Below are 19,817 nucleotides of genomic sequence, written 5' to 3'. Positions count from 1 at the left end.
ACAGAAATACCAGGTGTTGTTAGGCTATCATTACTTAGTAGCTGGGTCCCCAAGGTTGTATCCTTTCCCTTTTCCCATATTGAATTTAACAGAGATTGTATTGCTTTTCATTACCTTTACCTATCAGTCTTTAATTGTATCAAATACTGCTTGTTTGACATCTCCAGCTCTTAAGAATAAAGACAAGGAATACAAAACATGCTGTTGAAAAAAATGAGGAAGGATAAGCCCACAAACCATGCTAGAACAATTAATCAGCTACTAGGAAGAAGTAAATTCTCACCTCAGGTCTAAAGCCCATATTAATTGGCAGATAGATTCAGGAGTTAAATGCTTGCAGACATTTTGGAGGTCTTTCCTTGAAAGAGTAGGGCTCATCACTACAAAAAACCTTGTCCACACATTCAAACCTCTTCTCTCAGAAACTTGAAAATGAAAGCTAACTTGCCAAAAAACACCTTTACAAATACTCAGTGCTTGCTTATAGATTGATTTAAAAGATACCAGCACTCCTTTTAAAGGTCTTCAAGAAGGAAGGAAGGAAGGAAGGAAGGAAGGAAGGAAGGAAGGAAGGAAGGAAGAAGGCCATTTATCTAAGAAATAGAGTCAGGAACATGACAAAAAATATTTACCATGTTAATCAGAGGGGTAAAAATAGTAAGAAGGAAGTAAGTTTAAACTTGACGTCATTGCTTAGTTCTGGCAAAGCGGTCAGTTACAGTCACACAGGTGGTTGCCTACCTTCCCTGCCTGCTGAGCACCGTGACACGGCCGTAAGCTCTGGAATCTAGAAGTTGTGTATCTAAATACAGTCGTGTAACTTGATGACAGAAAGCAGCAAATGGGTATGAAGACTACCTTGGGGATAATGAACAGGTGTTTCCATTTAAGGATGTAGGAAAATGGTATCAGATAATGTCAATATATAAAGAGAAAGAACATTATATTTAGAGTTTTAATTTCTTTAGAAAAGGAACTATAAGTATTTACATGTACAATGCCCTAGGATGTTTACTCTTTAGAAAATGCCAATTCTTTTATTACCTTCATTTTCTCAATTTTCTACTCTTAATGTGCGTGAGCTTTAAAACCTTTTATTCAGAGTATTTTTGTTTGTTTGTTTGTTTGTTTAGTTGGTTTTTCTGTTTTGGTGTGTGTGTGTGTGTGTGTGTGTGTGTGTGTGTGTGTGTGTGTGTGTGTATGTGTGTGTGCGTTTTGATGTAGTCCTGAGGATTGGACTTGACTTCAGACATAGACATTCTAGGCAAAATCACCACTGAGCTGCACACCCACCCCCCAGCCTTGCATTAGCTTTAAAATCGGGATAGGAACAAAAGGTTTTGAAGAGAAAGTCTGTTGCATTGCACTAGGGTGGGCATGTCTGACAAGCAATTGTTTCTGTTGTGACTTTGAGTCCTTAACTTGAGCACAACCCTCCCTCAACTTTGCCCTGTGGTCTGACTCTTGGCTCCTCTTTGTTGCAGTTGACGGCCTGCATCCACGGCTCCGCTGCCATGCTCTACCCCATGTACTGGCAGCATGTGTACATCCCTGTGCTGCCCCCACATCTGCTGGACTACTGCTGGTAAGGCTGCTGAGCACCTGTCCTTCCTCATCCAGGAAGGACCCACACATATGAAGACTTTAACTTGTAACTGCTGTGGGTGACACTAAATTAAAAACAGTCTTAAAGGTACAGGGTGTGGAATACCTGACAGCAGGGTGCTTTATGTCATGGCATTCTGATGGGGTCAAGAGAAAAGCTAATACTTTTAACACTTCTCACAATAAAGAAGCCAAAGCACCAAAAAACTGTACTTTTTTCCCCACTAAGACATATTGGAAACTGGTGGTAGGAGCAGGGATCCAAAAGGTCTTCCGGTTTCAGCCATGCCCTGGCACGTCCCACTAGACTTGCTTTTAGTTTGGGCCTTCTGAGGTCTTGTCATTTTGCTTTTTGTTTTTTCTTCCCCCTGGCCTTTTGCTCCTGCCTATTTTTGTTCATTTGTTTGTTTGTTTGTTTGTTTGTTTGTTTGACTTTTTTTTTGAGACAGGATTTTACCGTATATCCTAAACAAGCCACAAACTCACATAATCTTCCTCCCTTATCTTCTTGGGCGCTAGGATTACCGTATGTCACCACACCTAGCTGTATAACCCTCTGAAGCTTTGTGAGGAATTCACTGTTGAGCATGGATCAGTAGAGGAAAGAAGCAAGTTGTTAAGACATATTTTTAAGATAAAACAACATATAGGGGTGGATGGCTCATGGGAGACACAGTGCCTACTGAAGCACCATGCCTTTGGGAGTGTGCCAAAAGGATAGTCTATTTGTCTGACTTGGATCTGTTTTCCTTATGAATAATTTTTCTCTGTTGTAATGTATTAAGAGGCATTATCTTGGAACAGTTCACATCAATAGATGTTGAAAAGGGATGCTTTAAAGCCCTTGGTTGTCTTGCCAGAAGTTGAGTTTCAAGAGAAAGTCTCCATTTTAGGGACCTACTTATAATTAGATACTTCATGAAATTGGCATTGATTCAGAATGGTAGAGGCCAGTCAACCCTATGTTTGCTTTTCTTTAGTCCTCTCTGAAAAGGTTCATGTTGGTAGCCACCTTGTGTCCTAGAAGCCTTCAGGTATTCATGGTAAACCCGATGTGGATGTTTTGGGTTCAGCCTCTTTCTAAGAAGCTACGGGTACAACAAAGACATAGCTTAGGGTCAACAAATAAACTGGCCTACTTCTTCATATTGAGATCTTTCTGATCCTGGTGGGTTTTCTTGTTCTTACTTTTTCCAAGTTCCCCTCATAGATTGATGTATGAGTTATTAAAGGCTAGATTGTTTCTTTTGTGGAGGCAGCGGGGAATAGGGGGTAAGGGGTTATTGAGGCAGGGTTTCTCTGTGTAGCCCTAGCTGTCCTGGAACTTGCTCTGTACATTAGGCTGGCCTTGAACTCAGAATCTGCCTTCCTCTCTCTCTCGAGTTCTGGGATTAAAGGTATGCAACACTATCAGCACCAGCATTTTTAAAAATTTTGATTTACTTATTTTTATGTGTTTGGCTAAATGTATGTTAGTGCCCACAGAGGCCAGAAGAGGGTATTGGATCCCCTGGAACTAGAATTACAGATGGTTGTGAGCCATCATGTAGGTACTGAGGAATTGAACCCGGTCCTCTGCAAAAGCAGCTAGTGTTCTGATTAAGTGATTAACTGAGCCAATCATCAAGAACAGAACCCACACTGCATTTGCCCTGTCTTTTTGCATTTTCCTGAATTTTGGAAATAGTTTTTATTAAAGATGCCTTCTAGATACTCTTGGTCTGGTTCCATTTTTTATTCCTTGTGAAATAGATAAGGGAGTATTATATGTTTTTAAACAGAAGAATTAAGATACAAAGCCCTTGAAATAGATTTACCTTATTTGGGGTCCCTGACTTCCTCAGGAGTATTTTCAGACCCCAGTGCTCCCTCGGCACCCCACTTTTATGCAATTTCTGTCTCATATCCCCTAGGAAACCATGGAGTGTCGTGCTGTCCCCCTTCTGCCTCTGGGTCACGGTGAGGGTCATCCAGTTCCTGTCCCTATAGCTGTGTCGTGGTGCCAAATCCTCTATATCCTTTGGTTCCTAGCACAGCATCTAGGAACCTCCCCCACTGCCCTGTCACTGCTGCCTGCTTATCTACAGGCTATGTCACCCATTTTTTTTCATATCCTCAGCTCCTTTCCACACCTATCCCTGTAGTCCTTCCCACTCACTCTGAGCTCACAATGGTTGTGTTTATCATCTATGTAGAGGTGACCAACCTCCCTCAGAGAACCCATGAAATAATACAAACAGGGCTGAGCTAACAGGACAACACCTTGTCTCAAGTTTATTGCTGCCTGGCTACACAGCTTAGAGAATATGAATTTAAATCTAGGAATCTCTGCCCTTACCTGAAAAGGACCTCCTCAAATCCTTTCCAAACTCCTACTTGTATAAAAGTACTTTTTAACGTGAAACACACTGTCAGACACCCAACAGGGTGACTGTTGACACCATGTAACCATTTAAAAGCCCTTCTACTGCTCCTTTCTCCTTCGTGCTTTTCATGCCCTCTGACTTGACCACAGCTTTGTCTGGATCTTGTAGCTACCTCTCTGTCCTTCCTATTCACTGAGCCTACTGGATTTGCTTACCTTCCTGCTTACACTGGACTGTTAGGAAGTTCTCAGTGTGATGAATATTTATGCTGTATTCAAACACTGGGAAACATCTAGTTGAGGCAAAGATGTTAGTCTTCATCAAGAGGCGCTTAGATGATGGAGTGTTGAAGACAGATATGATAAGGGAGTACCCTAGCACCTTCCTATCTGTTCTTCCTTTGATAGATTCTGTTGGAATTCTAAAGGCCACTGCAGGCAGGACTTGCTAGAATATGGTGTCACCCATCCTCAGCTTTCACTAATCCTTTATTCTTATTCCTGACTCCTTTACACCTGTCATGGTCAAGCCAACGATGAGGCTTCTTATTCAGGTGAGACCTGAGGGGAAGATGGTGTGCCTGAATTCCAAGGTCTTCCTGCCCTTGAAGGAAGGAGAACGGTTTATCCAAAGACAGCCTCTCCACCTGGGCTTGAGACTTGCTTCCTGAACCTAACTGGGATACATCAGAATTTTTTTTTCCTCCCTTTCCTGCAATCTCCCTCCTCTCACTACAAAGGTGTGCAAGCCCTGGGTCCTCAGACAGACCTTCGCTTGCCTTTTTTTGAGCTTCTAAACCAATTAGTTCTTCATTTTTCCATTGACACGTACATCAGTAGAAAGAACATGTTTGTCATCTGGTAGTGTGTGTTGTCATTGTTTAGATGAAAGATTGTAGGACTGAACAGAAGATCAAAGAGAAGAGGACGGAAGAGTTGAAAGGAAAGAAAAAGCATAAGACACACCCAAGAAAGGGAAACGAGAGGGAGAAAAAAGAGGGAAGGGCTGGGGAAGGTAGGAGACAGCATCACAGACTGACCCCCAGCACAGTTACATGGAGAACCCCTCCCCCATATCTAACAGCCTCACAGAAACATTACTCACCACACACACAGACAGACAGACAGACAGACAGACAGACAGACACTCTTTAGTGCAGCTGTGTGTTCAAAGACAATGTGGAGTCCTGCACAAGGAACTACCTGGAGTGCTTAATACTGCATTTGGACAGGACTGCATGGACTTTGGAGTTCAGGGATGGCAGGGCCCAGAGAATTGACAGTGTCCCTTTGCCAAAGTTCAACTTCAGCATTTCATTACTTGGAAAGTTTTATTAGTAAATTACTAGCTATTTTAAAACCATCAGCTTAAGCTTTGTGTGGTAGCACACACTTAATGTAATCCTAGTCCTCAGAAATCTGAAACAGAAGGTTTGCTTCAAATCCAAGGCTAGCCTGGGCTACATATCAAATACCAAATCCCCCAAAAGTTGTATAGCAAGACACACACACACACACACACACACACACACACACACACACACACCCCACACCCAGCAGCTCTGTTATTCAAAATCACAGAGAAGAAAAAGTCTTCTGGTGACTTCTGGTGATAACAGCCCCACGGCCCCAGTCACTGGACCATGTCTTTTACCTCTGTGACTTCATTCCATCCTCCCTATAACCCTGTAAAACAAGTATGTTAGCTCTACTTCACAGATCAGTAAACCGTGGCCCCAAAGGGTTTAGTAAGTTGTTCCAACATATATACTGTGTTCTCTGTGATTCCAGTCCCTCGATCACAAGCAAGAAATGTACACATATATGTACACATCCTAAAAGTCAGGTATATTTGTGTACATGGAAAGAAACAGAGATCTGGAAACATCAAAATATTTAACAATGACTTGTGATGGAGAAGAGACTATTTCAGCATGCTTTTTTATTATATTTTCTATTCTATAATGAAGTACAATTTTTATAATTGATTGCTTTCTTTTAGAAAATAGTTATTTAACATAGCCAGTTGTTTATTTTAGCCACTGCCTGTCCTGTCTTCTATGCTCTCTGCCTTTTTGGTGAAGACTGTACCAGATCCTCTTTCCAATGACATCTCTCACTTCAGAGTTCAAGAGTGTCATTGTCTGCAGAGCCATAGGCATGGTAGCAGCTCAAACTTGGAATAGAAGGCTTTCTGAGGAAGGTGCAGAATCTTCTAGTTCAGCTCCTCTTGTTTTGGTGCCTAAATAGCTTTGTGATAAGTCCTCCTTGTGTTTATAGGACAGGTATCTTTCTCCTAGTCATTTGTATTCACAGAGAACTTCATGACATCTGACCAAGGGATGATTTTAGGCCAATGGGGGTTGGCATCGGTTTGTAACTGTAAAATATAAGTGTGATGAAAGGAAAAGCCACAAAAGAAGAAGACACACTCCCAGTCAATGCTTAAGTTGATTACTTTAGTCTGGGCAGAAAGTAAAAATGTCATGAAAATGAAATCAGTGTTAATTACTTTGTTCACTGAGATCCTACCCTTGAAAGTCACCAGGTTAAGTTGAGTCCTTGGTGACTGGAGCCAACAGGGATAACTAGCATTTAAGCAAAGGACTGGGAGCCCTCAACATGTAAATCTGTGGGAGGTTTGTTCCTCTGCAGATGATTTAAATGTTAAGTACATCCCCTTGCAGGGGATACACAAGTGGAATCTGAAAACTATTATCTCCTGTAAAAATGAACTCTCAATTTGCTCACTGCACAGGAAGGGCGGATTCTAGTCATTTTCACTGCCAGCAGGTGCCCTTTCTATGCATAATAGACTTCACAAGTGTAATTAACACATGAGGACCACTGCTGCCAGTTTTTCTTCAGGTGCATGCTGCTAGGAGTTTTCAGGACAACAGTGCTGGCCACACGAACCTCTCACATGGTGCTCTAAGATGAGATACTCATTGACCTCTGGACAAAGACATGTTAAATGGGGCTGAACCTGTCCCCTGCTGTGAGCGTCACAGGTCATGGTCCTTGGACTCCTGGGACCCCAGAAGCTGTATACAGCCTTTGGTTGAGCAGAAGCTAGAAGAGCAAAGCTGTAGCTTGCATGCAGTTAATAAATGAAAGGATGATTCTGAGCACCCTGCAATTATGTGGAAGACTCTAATTGCACATTCACAAATACAACAACCAATTATCTGAGTTAACTTTAATTAGAGCTATAATCACAAATTTTAATTATCGGAATAAATCAGTTTAGTACAAATGGCTTCCCTTAAATATTTCCCAAATTAATTTTTCCATGTCCCTTCCCCATTTTGACAGAGCAATGGAGTAGAGAGTGTTTAGGATTTGAGCTCACCCAGATCTGGATTCAAATCTCAGTCTCATCTCTTATTTCACCCCCGATGCACACTGTCTTTTTCTGGGAAATGTGTACAATTTACCTATTGTGGGGAGTAGCTATGTGAGTCACAGACACAGTTACCAGAGATTACAGGGCAGCTGCATGTATAAGTGATTGCTCTTGTCACCATCACCACAAACGCAGAGCATGAGTTTTAGTTTCCAGAAGGTCTAGTTGACATCACATGTTTCTCTTGCTTCTGCTGCCTCATGAGCTCAAGAGTCAAACTTATAACTCCTTTTCTCTTTTTCCCATGAGATTGTTTTTATTTTGACTTTTGTATTTAACTTGAGTTATTGTATGGTTGTTTTCATTTGCAGCTGTGGCATAAGAATGAAAAGAAAAGAAACAAAAGCAGATGGCAGAGAAAGCGGAAGGAGTAAGACATTTCCAGCCCTTATGAATATTTAAAAGCATGTGCTGCTGGTTCCTTTAGATCTGTGCCATTCCCTTGACTCTGAAAGTGAGAATGAGCATGTTGCCTACCTTAGCTGACTGCCTCTCTGAGTTTGGCCCATCCTGGAAAGCCTTCCATTGGGGACAGAAGGATTTACTTGCTGATGAGAGTCAGTACTGCTTTTTGTAATAGCACTCGCCATCTATGGAGAATGTGGTATGGTGAGCCCTTTCTGAACATCATCATAAGTTTTCAGAATTGAGCTATAAGTTATTAGACCCTTTGTATGTGGGAGGAAATTGAGACTCAGAGAGGTTAGACTGCACTACTCTCACTCATGGAAGGGATAATATGGACTTCATTTGAAATCTAAGGTCTCCCCATGCCAATTCTTTTCTCACTAGTGTCTGAGTGTCAGAGAACAACTTGCAGTTATCACCAAGGTTTATGAAGAAGTTCATCTAGCCTTGTTGACATTTACATTGTATTGTCATTATGTAATTATTTATGTTCACTCAACTATGTTTGTATAGAGTACTTAATCAGTAGTAAGTTCCATGCTGATTGGGTAGAAAGTAAAAAACAAAAGCCGTGTGAGATTGCCTGTGGGCTTAACTTTTCCTTTCTTTCCCCTACAGAAAAAGCCCAAAATAAGGGCCACAAACCATCCCTAAACTGAATTTTTGTATTTGGTATAATCTAGATGTTTGTTTACATATTTTAATGATAAAATATTTTCAAGGCAGAGAAAGACAAGTTCATCTTCCCACCCCAAAGGACAGCTAGGTCAAGAGCTAAGTTGCTAATGCTTTCTAAGTTTATGATTGAACTGAAATGTCAAATGAGTGTGTATGGGTCAGACAATTTCTTGGTATTGTAGAAGCCATTCTTTGCCCCAGGGCAGAGGGGTACAAATTCTCTGAGAGATGCTGATTTGTGCTAGGCTTCCTACTTGAGCTGCATGTGGGGTTCTGAATCAACCCCACCTGTGACCTAGAAAATTTACCAAAAAACAAAAAAACAACAAAAAAAAATGTTCAGTACATTTTACTGAAGGATGCACAGCCCAAGTGGGTGATAGGCCATCAGCCTAGATATATTAAAGTAACATTCAGCAAATCATAACTGGATCTCTTCTAGTCATCCTCACTCAAGGCCATGAAATATTACAGAGGAATAAATCAGTGTTCAACCAAATGGAATAGTTCATAGTCTTGTTACCAGAGACAAAAATAGAATGAAAGGATGGCCTGGTGGTGGCCTGGCTTTGACCAAAGCTTCCTTGTTTACTACCTCTGAGGAAACCAAGCCTGTTAGACTTTGTAAATTTGCTAAGGGAAAATATGCATTACTACTAACACAATGGTTCTCCTCCTAAACAATAGATCCTGCCTGTGTTGTTGAAATATAGGGGAGAGAGAGAGAGAGAGAGAGAGAGAGAGAGAGAGAGAGAGAGAGAGAGAGAGAGAGAGAGAGAGAGACCTCCTTTGAGCACTAGACTGTCCCTCTAAGTTCCTTGCTACTTCTCCCCTTAAGAAAACCATTCACTAATCTCCATTCTCCCTCTCTTGTTGGGATGTCCAATTCCTTTTGTGAAGCAGTGTTTTCTTAAATCTAAAACTATTTATGAGCTCTTATCATCCTATGACCAGTGCCAAGTACACAGTAAGTATTTATGGGTACTTAATGCAAGAAGGAAACACATAGCTTTTGTGTACATGCTAAAAATTTTTAATACAACTTATACAGCCAAGAACTGAACACACGGAAGGGAATTTTAGCCATACAGCATCAAGCTATGAATTTAAACTGGATTTTGTTGGCGATGTCCTCTCCCCAACTCCCTCAAACAAACAGACACAGATACACACACACACACACACACACACACACACACACACACACACACAAATGTGTATTAGTTGAACAAAGGAAAATTGTAGATTTCTAAGTAGATTCTCAACAATGATTTGACTGAACTTGACCCCAAGGTTTGAATAGAGAACCTGAGTGGGAAAGAAGTCAAGGCTACAAATCAAAGTCCTGGGTCTAAATCGTTCTGATACCTGAGTATGTGCTTACCTGAGGGTGTAGCTTCTCTGAACCCCATTTTCTTCACCTCCAAAGTCATTGCTTGGAATATAGTTAAATATGTCTCTCTGCTCTACTCAAAGAATCTGATACCAAGGGGGCAAAAAGAACTTAAGTGCTAATGGTTGCCGAGCCCTCCACTAAGAAACACCTCCACTTCCTTCATTGACACCAAAATACAACGTGCCTGAAGCTCTCAGAGGATGCTTTTGTACTTCCTGAGTAAACTGCCTTCAGTTGGAAAATGGAGGAGACAGGGCTTTTGTCTTTGCTATAGATTCTTTGGATCTCAATAACTAGTACCCTGTGGACTCTGTAAGAAAACTGACTTTTCAATAATTCATTCAGGTTTTTTCCCTGCCAAAATAGAACTTACATATCACAAAATTTACCCATTTGAAAATATGCAGTCAATTTTCTTTCTGAGAACCCAGGTTTGGTTCCCAGCATCTACATATTTGCTCACAACTACCTCCAAATCCATTTCTAGGGCCATCTGACTCCCTCTTCTGGCCCCCATAGACTCCTGTGTACACAGGCACACTCAAATAATATATAAATAAAAGTGTTTAAAAAGGAAACTTTTCTATAGTAATAAATTACAGAAAAAGAAAGTATATAATTGAATGATTTACAGTATGTTTCAACTATCTCACTAGACCATACAGATTGAATAGCTATGTAGTTCTAATGTGTGTAATATAACTGAAACCACTGATTCCAAATGCAATCAGTGTTAATTTTTTATTGCTACTAGAAAGGCAGTATATTCTTGCCATAATATTTTAACCTTTGGAAAGGATACACAGCAAAGAACAGTGCTGTACAGAGATGAACAGTCTGCAGCAGACCTTCAGCATGGCTCTTGCAGAATTGCCAGCACACCCAGGTATCTGGGCTGTACCAAGTCAGCCATCATCAGCCACCATCATCCTCAAAAGCATTACTTCCTGATGTTGCTAGAGTCTCAGGATGTCTTTCTTGGTCCTTTCTTCTTGCTATACCAAAACAGCCAACACAGGGTAATTTATAAAGAGAATAGGGTTTTCCTTTTGATTGTTTGATTGTTTGTTTGTTTGTTTGTTTGTTTTGGCTCACAGTTCTGGAAGTCTTATGCATTAGCATCTGCTTGACTTTTGTTAAAGGTCTGTTGTACAAAATTAGAAAGCAGGGAGGTAACAGCATGTGTCCAGCAAAGTAGTCACATAGTAAAAAGAGAAGAAGAAACCTGGTCTACTAACAGGCTACTTGTTGTCAAAGTCACCAGTCTAATTTTATGAGACCTGGAATTAATTTATTTATGAGAGCTCTTTTCTCATCACCAGTGGGCCCCACCCATAAACACTGCCACATTGAGGATGTAAACCTCAACATGAACTGGTGGGGAAACTCCTCTTCAAGCCATAGGAGAGTTAGAGAACACAGGAATGCACCTTTTCATGGTTTGATGGTAGAGCTCACTTAACCACCTATACTTTGAGCATTCCCCTGACCATCCCGGTGTTCCTCTGCTCCCTTATTGAACCTCTGAACGTGCCCTGCCAGACCCATTCCTAACCCCCACCTGCTGACCCAGTGTCGTGGAACAAGCTAGCTCTAACTTATACTTACTTGCTCATGATCAGCCTGGTTTTTCCAATTTTCATGACATGCTGTAGCATGATTCTTCCTTCTCCATGAAACTGATGAGGCACAATGTTGTGGTCTCTACAGCAAGTCATTTGGGCTGTCACTGGGAACAAGAGGAACATGGGAGTCACAGACCACAGAATAAGGGAACAAGGGATGCTTTTGCAGTGCATCAGTGCACTTTGTAACAGAGCTTTAGGGATACATACCTCTGTCCCCACAGTGATTAACACTGGGGACAATAGCAGAAGCATTCAAATGGGTGTAGATTCCAAGTAATCTCGGTGACTGTAAAGTCTCCCATAAACATTCATCTGAGAAGCTAGGTTGCACAGGCCACTGGCTGCTAAGGATCCTATCATGTGGGATGTCTCAGAGCTAGAAAAACTCAAAGAGAAAATCTGGCACTTACCAGTTAGTTGCATTTGTGTTTTTAGTACTCATTTCTATTTCTCCATAGACCCCTTTCTCTTATTTAACTTGTACCTTGTTCATTCCTGCATTTCTACCAGGCATTCATGGGCTGCTCGTGGCTACCATCTGAGACTTCTCTTTAGGAGCCAACTCTGGCATTGAATTTTCTGTGGCTCAGCGAGCCCTGTCTCTTGACTGTCCTCTCCATGACTAACTTCTCCTGCTGCTGTGGCCTTAGCTATGGAGCTTTCCTGATGGTTTCTGCATCCATTTCCTTCTGGTAGACAGAGAAAACACAAAGGGCAGAGTTTTCCAGGCCTTGGTGTTGACCTCACAGATTTTCATCTTTGTAATTCATTCATTTGGTTAGGACCACTGACATGGTACTCTTAAAAACATCTCCACAAACTCCCTGTGGGCCACCGCAGGAGCTGAAGAGGGACCTTGGCCTCCCTCTCTCCATTTTCATTGATTTGCTAGTGAAATATGTGTGTCTTTCAGCCATCTTTAGCTCTGAGCTTGACTCACACTGAGTCTGCCTCCATAGTCAAGTTTCAGAGGCCCTTTACCTCCTCCTGCACATAGAAGATAGGCTTCCTTCTACCTCCTTTTCTAACCTGGAATTGTTGATGAGCTCCTCTTGGAGCCCCCTTCCCCTACTGTTGATCACAAATCAGGGAGGCCCATGTTGAGAACCAGGAAGGAAGATCAATACCTTTACCCTCAGGAATCTTCCTTAAGCCATGGCATTTATGCCAGTTCTACACTTCAAGCTGTATTCTCTGCCTCTCCCCAGCTGTGACTTTTGTCAAGCCACTTAACCTCTCTGATCCACAGAGTTTCCTGTAATTTATAAGGACCAGCCTTCATAGTTGCCGCAAAGAAGGAATGCAATTTCCTTTGTATCTCTTCTCAAATACTAAACTTAACTCAAATCTCCTTGTAAGAGATGCATATACAGTGATGTCCTTATTTAATATGCTGCCAGCTCTAGGATACAAATAGACCAGAACTAGATGGATTTCTGTTCATGACCCTTTCCCCAGCCAATGTCATGCACAACACATGCTAATGTTCATTAGTGAGACTGATGGGCCCATGAAAATGCCACATAGTAGAGGCACAAAAAAAAGTACTCTTCCTTTTTCCTTATTCAGGGACCTTTTTAAGAACCAAGCCTTCTGAGTGACTAGTAGTTCTATTGTGTTGCAGAGTATATCAAAACCCATAGGCATTCAAGTCCTATGTGTACTGTTATGCATATGTGTATGTAGCCCTGCATATACTGTAAGCCATCTCTAGATTACTTATGGTACCTAATGTAGCCATATAAATAGTTCCTACTTTGTATTGCTGAGAAATGGTGGCAAGAAAAAAATATACAGTATTGAGGCATAGCTAACTACACAGCACAGAAGAACCTAACCAATGCAAAGGCCACAACAGAGAGACCAGGGTCTGTGAAGTGGTGGTAGGCCATGGCAGGCTGTGTAATACGCCACACTTACCCACCTGGGTTCAGCAGTGTTTGGCTTGCAGCGAATTTAATTTTTGCTTTTTAGAATTTTATTTTTAGAACATTTTTGATCCACATTTGGTTAAATTTTTGCATGTAGGACCTGTGGACATGAGGACTAACTGTAGTTTATTGTTCTTTGTGGATTCTAAACATCACCTTCTGGTCCTGTTTATGGCTTTGGGTTGGCAGCCAGAGTGCTCAGAGTATGAACATCACTGTGGCTTCTGTTGTTCCCTGGGCAGCATTTTTTTTCTTTCTTTGGAGACTGTATTGAACATATTCATATAAATTGCTTTAGATAGCTTTTTAGGACAAAAGAGAACATCAGGGTTCAGGAGATGGTTTAGCAGGTAAAATACTCACCATGCAAGCATGAAGACTAGAGTCCAGATCCCCAAATCCCACATAAATACCAGACAAGCATGGCGGGGCAGCTGTAATTCCAGCCCCAAGGAGGCAAAAACTAGGGAATCTCTGGATCAGGCTGATTGGTCCAATTAGCCCAGTTGGTAAGCTCTGGATTTCATTGAGAGACTTTGCCTAATGAATAAGGTACAGAGCAATTGAGAAAGATACCCAAGAGCATTCTTAGGCCTACAAATACACATACACATATACACATATGCACCCACACGTGAACATATAAAGGCAAGAGTCAATTCTAGGTAGTAAGGTAACCTTATGTTGTTGCTAAATGTAGCATAAGGGTTGAGTTATTCTTAACTAGTATAATAGGTCATGGAAAATAGGGTTGGGATGGTATCACTGTTAATAGAGTGACTGCGGATACATTTCTGAGAATGCCTTGTAAATCTATAAAACAGTAGTGTAAGTTGGATGGTTTAAGGATTCCTCACAGTGTCCAATGTGTTCAGAGCTCTTCAGCTGTCTTTGTTCTCCCTATTCTTCACATGGCACCACTGTATACCTCAAAGAAACCAAGTCCTGTCTGCCTGTTGCTGACATCAAGAGAAACATGCAGACTCACATAGTATGTGTCTCCAGTGGGAAGCCAAGCTCAAGCCTGTTACAGGGAAGGTGTGAGATCACTAGGGTGATCTGACAGTGGCCCCCTGTGTGGCTTTAGGCAAGAGAGAAGAAACATAGGCCTAAGAGCTCAGAGGCCATCTGGGACTAGAGGACTCCTGTGATGGAAGGGCCTTGGAGAAAGGCGCATAGACACATGGGGGTGGAGGGTGGGAAGTGGGGGCTGTGGCACCACCTCAGGCTAATGTCATTCCTGACATTAGGAGGCCATCCTTCCTCTGCCTGCTTCTCGTTCCTAGTAATGCCAATATTTGTCTCCTGGGACATGATGAACTTGAGTTACCCCGATCTAGGTCATGTGGTTTCCAATCTCAGTTCTGCAGCTATTACCTGCACTGCCTCAGCTTCCTGAGATGGACCCTACTTCCTGAAGCCTAGCTTTCCTGGTCCTTCGCTATCATGAGGGACATAGGAGATGCTACCAGGCCTCAGCCTCACATAACTCACAACACACACTCAGCTAATGGTCACTGCCCTTGTTTTTAGTACTACTCTGGCCACCATGGTAGCCATCACTCTGTCACTTTCAAAAGACCAGAGCTATAGTGATCTATGTTCTTCAACAGGATATGCTATAGTCTTTGCTGTGATCATTTCTCCTTTTGTCCTTAACCTCTCTAACAAAGCCAGGCCTCTTCACTTAGATCAGAATTTAAAGCTGTAAGGCAAGCTGTGTTTATACTTTTGTTTCTTTTCCAAACAAAGAATGAGAAAGCTCAAGTAAGTGATGCTTCTTTCAGGTCTTTCCTTGCCTTTTAAAGAGAGATGGCTCAGTGGTTAAGAGCACTGACTGCTCTTCCAGAGGTCCTGAGTTCAAATCCCAGCAACCACATAGTAGCTCGCAATCATCTGTAATGAGATCTGATGCCCTCTTCTAGTGTGTCTAAGGACAGCTACAATGTACTTATATATAATAAATAAATGAATAAATCTTAAAAAAAAATAGCAAACTGAGGGCAGCTTCATGGGTTCCCATTTGCCTGAAAAGGGCATCGAATAGGAAGGTGGTGTTGCCTCTAGGAGGAAAGATGATGTGTCACATAAGAAAGGTGATGCTAACTACATTATGCAGGTTGGACTGGGACAGTGGGCTTCCTAAATCCCTGGGCTGCCCCAGGATGTATTCCTTCCTGATATCTAGGCAGACTTTCTCATCTGAGGTGCGCTTTCCTCCCCATTGTCTGGGGAGCTGTATGTTATACGTTTGAGCAGCCAGTGTTCCTTTATTCACCTGCCTCATTTCCAATTAGTAGCAGCTCACCTCAGGGGAACATAATTAAGAGGGCTCTGGTTATCTGGGGGAAAGGAATTAAACAAATTGTGGAATTACAGTGATAATGAATGGGATAGCAGGACCATTAATAAGTCTTCAGTTTATATGAATGCCTCTTCAGGAGGAAGAATGTACCTAGATGAACTGTACTGTCTGTCCCAGGCCAGAGTCCATACTAGGGACAGGGTTAGAGAAGCCTCTCAGGTACCCACGTCTTCCCCTTGGGCCTCAGTATAGAGAAGGTGCTGCATGACATCATGAGAGCATCCTGGCTTGAGCTTCCAAGCTGTGTGACCTTGGCAAGTTATTTCACCTTATTTCAGAGTGTGTTTCCTCACCAAGAATAAGAATAATAGCACTGTCTTGCAGAGTTGCCTTGAGAATTGTGTATGCAATGCATGAAAGTGGCTGGATTATAGTCACTCAATAATATCAGTTCCTTTCCTCCTTAGGATTCAAAATAAAGATACCTGTCAGGTAAAGGTCATTATATTGTCATTGCCTTGACACCAGCAACGAAGGAAAGAAAGAAAAAAAGAGTGGAGTAGGCTACGCTCTCCCAGAATACAACTGAGGAAGTCAGGTAGTGCAGTTATTCCCAGAGAACAAAGGGCCAGTGTAGACATCCCATACTCTGCTATTCACAGATGAACAATGGCATCCCACAATCACTGTCAGCCACACAGCAGTTGTAACACAGTCGAACTTGGTCATAACTGCTAATATTATCAGCACTTTAATTATGAGTGTTGTTGGTTTTGTACGTGATATGTTAATTGCTGTTTAAACCGTCTTCAAAATGGCAGTGAGAGCTGACTTGGAATCTAAAGACCTGTTAATGTTGCATATAAGCTGAATGCAATTGCCTTTACCGAGGCAGAAGCATTTGTATCCATGTTTTCTAAAAGAATGGCAAATGAACCAGGAAGATGCTCCAAGTGGGTGGACTTTGGTTTGCTTTTGTTACTCAGTTACCCTGGAGAAACATACACACTGATGACTTGAATAAAGAAAATTAATCAGATAAGTAGGTCCCAGTGTGACGTTTGTAGGAGTAGGTCACCAAATTTATTTTGCCATAGTTTCCTTTTGATATATGCCTAGGGGCGAAAAAGGAGCATTTAAATGTCCCATTCTAAGTGGTCAGAATGCAACAAATCACCAATTTCTCCATTTTATTAAAGAAAAAGGACCTCTGTGAGAAAGTGACACGCAACTCTGCGGAACAGTGTGCAGTGCACAGGTACCAAGAGTGTATGTCCAAAATGCATGTGTGCAAAGGAAATGGAGTTAGCATCTCTTGATGCTCATGGAATATTCTCTCACTGCTGGCCTGTCGGGTGCCTGTCAGGACCTAGGATGAACAGGAAACCCTTATCTTAGATGGGCATGTTCACCTACATCTATGATCCTAGTACTTGGGAGGCTGAGACAGAAGAATTCCTATGAGTTTGAGGCCAGTCTGAGCTATACAATGAGACCATCATAAAGAACAGGACAGACAGAAGGAAGGAAGAGGGGCTTGTCAGTCAGGGGCTGCCAGCCACCATGAGTCTGAAGAGAACCCCTTTGGACTTCAGAGTCCACCAGTGCTGGCCACCTTGTGGATTGTCTCCAGTCTTTGCATTAATCCTGAAAGAACTCTGTTGGAGAGGCACTGCCCTTTTGAAAACACCTGGTTAGGATATAGCAAAAGGTAAATGGCAAACAATCCAATCCTTTGTTTAGTAATTTCTGTCTGGGAATTCATGAACTCCATGTATGAAGTTGTTTGTTATATTAATGAAAAGTTAGAAACAACTTAGTGTCTAGTTCCAGGAGTTAGATTCAATAAATTATGGTCCACCCTGCTAAGTGGAATATTATGCAGCTTTTTAAATAATCAGCACAGTGGTTGTAGAGCGATACAAAAAATGTCAGTGTGCAAAATGAGAAAACAAAAAAATACATGCAGTTAATTTCAAAGATATAAAACCATTAGTTTAGGATAATATTAGAAAAAGATGAGCCAAGTAAGAATAGCTGTATTAGATCATATAATAAAAGACAAAGGAAAGGGTCTCCAAGAAAATGTATAAGTAGCTATAATTATTGAGGTGTATAGAGAATAGAAATTTTGTTCAGAACATACCTAGAATTACCCACTTCTGTACTTGCCATGGTGAAATGTTAAGGAGGCGGCTTCCCTTTTCTTTCCTCTCCCACCCCCACTTAGAATTTGTAATTACATATTTGCAGAGCAAAAAAAAAATGTAGATTCTGGGAAGCATTTGAGGTGTTGGAAGCAAATGATAACAATAGAAGAAAAATAGATGAAGGTATTTGTCCAGATTTGCTTTCCTGCAAAGCACAGAACTGATCAGATTCAGAATGCACGTGCTTTAAATGTTGTCTAAATACAGATCGTGCAGGCCTAACAATGCTTGGCTGCAAAACTGCTTTTCTGGAAGAGGCTGTAATTATTCTCCCAACTGTGTCCCAAGAGTGAGACCTGCTCTGTCCCTTCTGGCATCTCTAAGTCATTTTCATAAGGCTCCCCCAACTCTGCCAGGCTAGCATGCAGACTAAAGTAGCATGGCATTAAAACCTACATATTCCAGTTTCTAGAGAATGTTTCCTCTTTAAAGAACAGCCTGTGGTTAAATTACACCAAGGGCTTTGGCTGTCGGGATTATTTTCACCTTTTTCTCACAGTTGTTTGACTTTCTCTGTTTGTTAACTCACTTGTTGGGATTTTAGTTCTGAAATTCTATTTGAAACACATGGTTACTGGTCAGTTATGTGCTTACATGTGAGAGCCGGGAAGTCAGTAAGATTTAGTTCAATATTGTGAGATTGTGCTTCTCTCCCTGTGTCAGGCCATACTCTGGACACATTAATGAGTGGTCTTTTTTTTTTTTTTCTGGAATTTTGTGCTGTTCCTGCTTCCTTTCATTACATTAGGCAAGGCTCCACTAGATGAGACATTTGCAGTCTTAAGACTTCCTGCCGGGGTTCAGACTTTGTATTTTTGACATTGAAGCTGTCGTGTTCCTGAAGCTACTTAATTAGAAACACATTCATTTTGGTGTACACTGGAGAAAGCTCAGGCAGCAAAGCCAGGCACACTGGGAAGTTGGAGAATCTGTGTGGCTGGCAGCTAAGCTAATGGTTTACAGTTTCGGGCAAAAAATATCACAGGGCATTTCTTTGCCTCTTGAAGCAAAGAGAAGCTGCATGTGCCCTGCAGGTACCTGGAAGGGGGGAGGGGAAGGATGGAAGAAGATGCTAGAAGAAAAGGCAGCTCTGTTTCTTTCCACTGTAGTTTGTTTGTAGAATTCTTTCTTTGGCTATTATCAAATACAACGTCTAGAAGAATAGTTCTCAGACTGTGCAGCTAATATTCAAGTCTGTCTTCCAGGCTCTTAAGATACCTGATTGCTGAGATCTGTAGTAACGAGGACATTTTGTGTTTTGAAGAATGCTTGAAGAATTCTATTTGTTGAGTTGTAATGAGGGAATTTCAATGTTTCTCCTTTTTTTAAGTGTTTGAGCAGTTTTTAAGCTTAAATATAATGTCTCAGAACCTTAGTTGCCTCCCCACTGATCTCCAGATGCAGCATGAGCTCCTGGTTTGCAGTCATCTCCTGCCTCATTGTTTTCCCAGGTCTGCATCCAGCCAGGTATCCCTGTCCTTCCACTGTGACTTCCACAGCTACCCCTGAGGGAAAGTACCTGGACAGCCTAGTCTAAGCCAATTGTCTTGACTCTAATTTCATTAAAAACTAACCCTGCTGGTATTGTAGGAAAGTCCCAGTCGTTTCTGTCCTCCCTGCTTCCTGCCTTCCTCTCCACTCCCAAGGAAGACAAGGTGTAATCAGCAACCTGGGGACCAAGTCAGAACCAGGCTGGACTTACTGCCTGCTTGACTTTGTGGCATTAGATAAGTAGTTTAGCTTCTTTTAGTCTTTTTCTCCTCTGTAGAATGGGGATTATTATGTGGATAGGAAAAGGTGACTTCATATAACCACTATCACATTTATCACCAGAGGGAAATACCATAAATGAGTATATGAGTACAGTGGTAACTCCCTGGAATCT

At 41.7% G+C, this 19,817-nt stretch overlaps 1 protein-coding gene across 7 annotated transcripts in view; it reads left to right on the top strand.

The window, feature by feature from the left end:
• The window catches only part of Dennd1a (DENN domain containing 1A), a 490,128-nt gene that overhangs the window by 292,098 nt on the left and 178,213 nt on the right, over positions 1-19,817 (top strand). For all 7 annotated transcript variants that reach the window (XM_032903215.1, XM_032903216.1, XM_032903221.1 and 4 more), the window contains one exon: positions 1,485-1,585. In XM_032903215.1, the coding sequence (XP_032759106.1) occupies positions 1,485-1,585 (101 nt within the window). The remainder of the gene's footprint in view (positions 1-1,484; positions 1,586-19,817) is intronic.

This window comes from Rattus rattus, chromosome 5 (assembly GCF_011064425.1).
Source record: "Rattus rattus isolate New Zealand chromosome 5, Rrattus_CSIRO_v1, whole genome shotgun sequence".
NCBI classification, from domain to species: Eukaryota; Metazoa; Chordata; class Mammalia; order Rodentia; family Muridae; genus Rattus; species Rattus rattus.
This window is presented reverse-complemented; position numbering and strand designations above follow the sequence as displayed.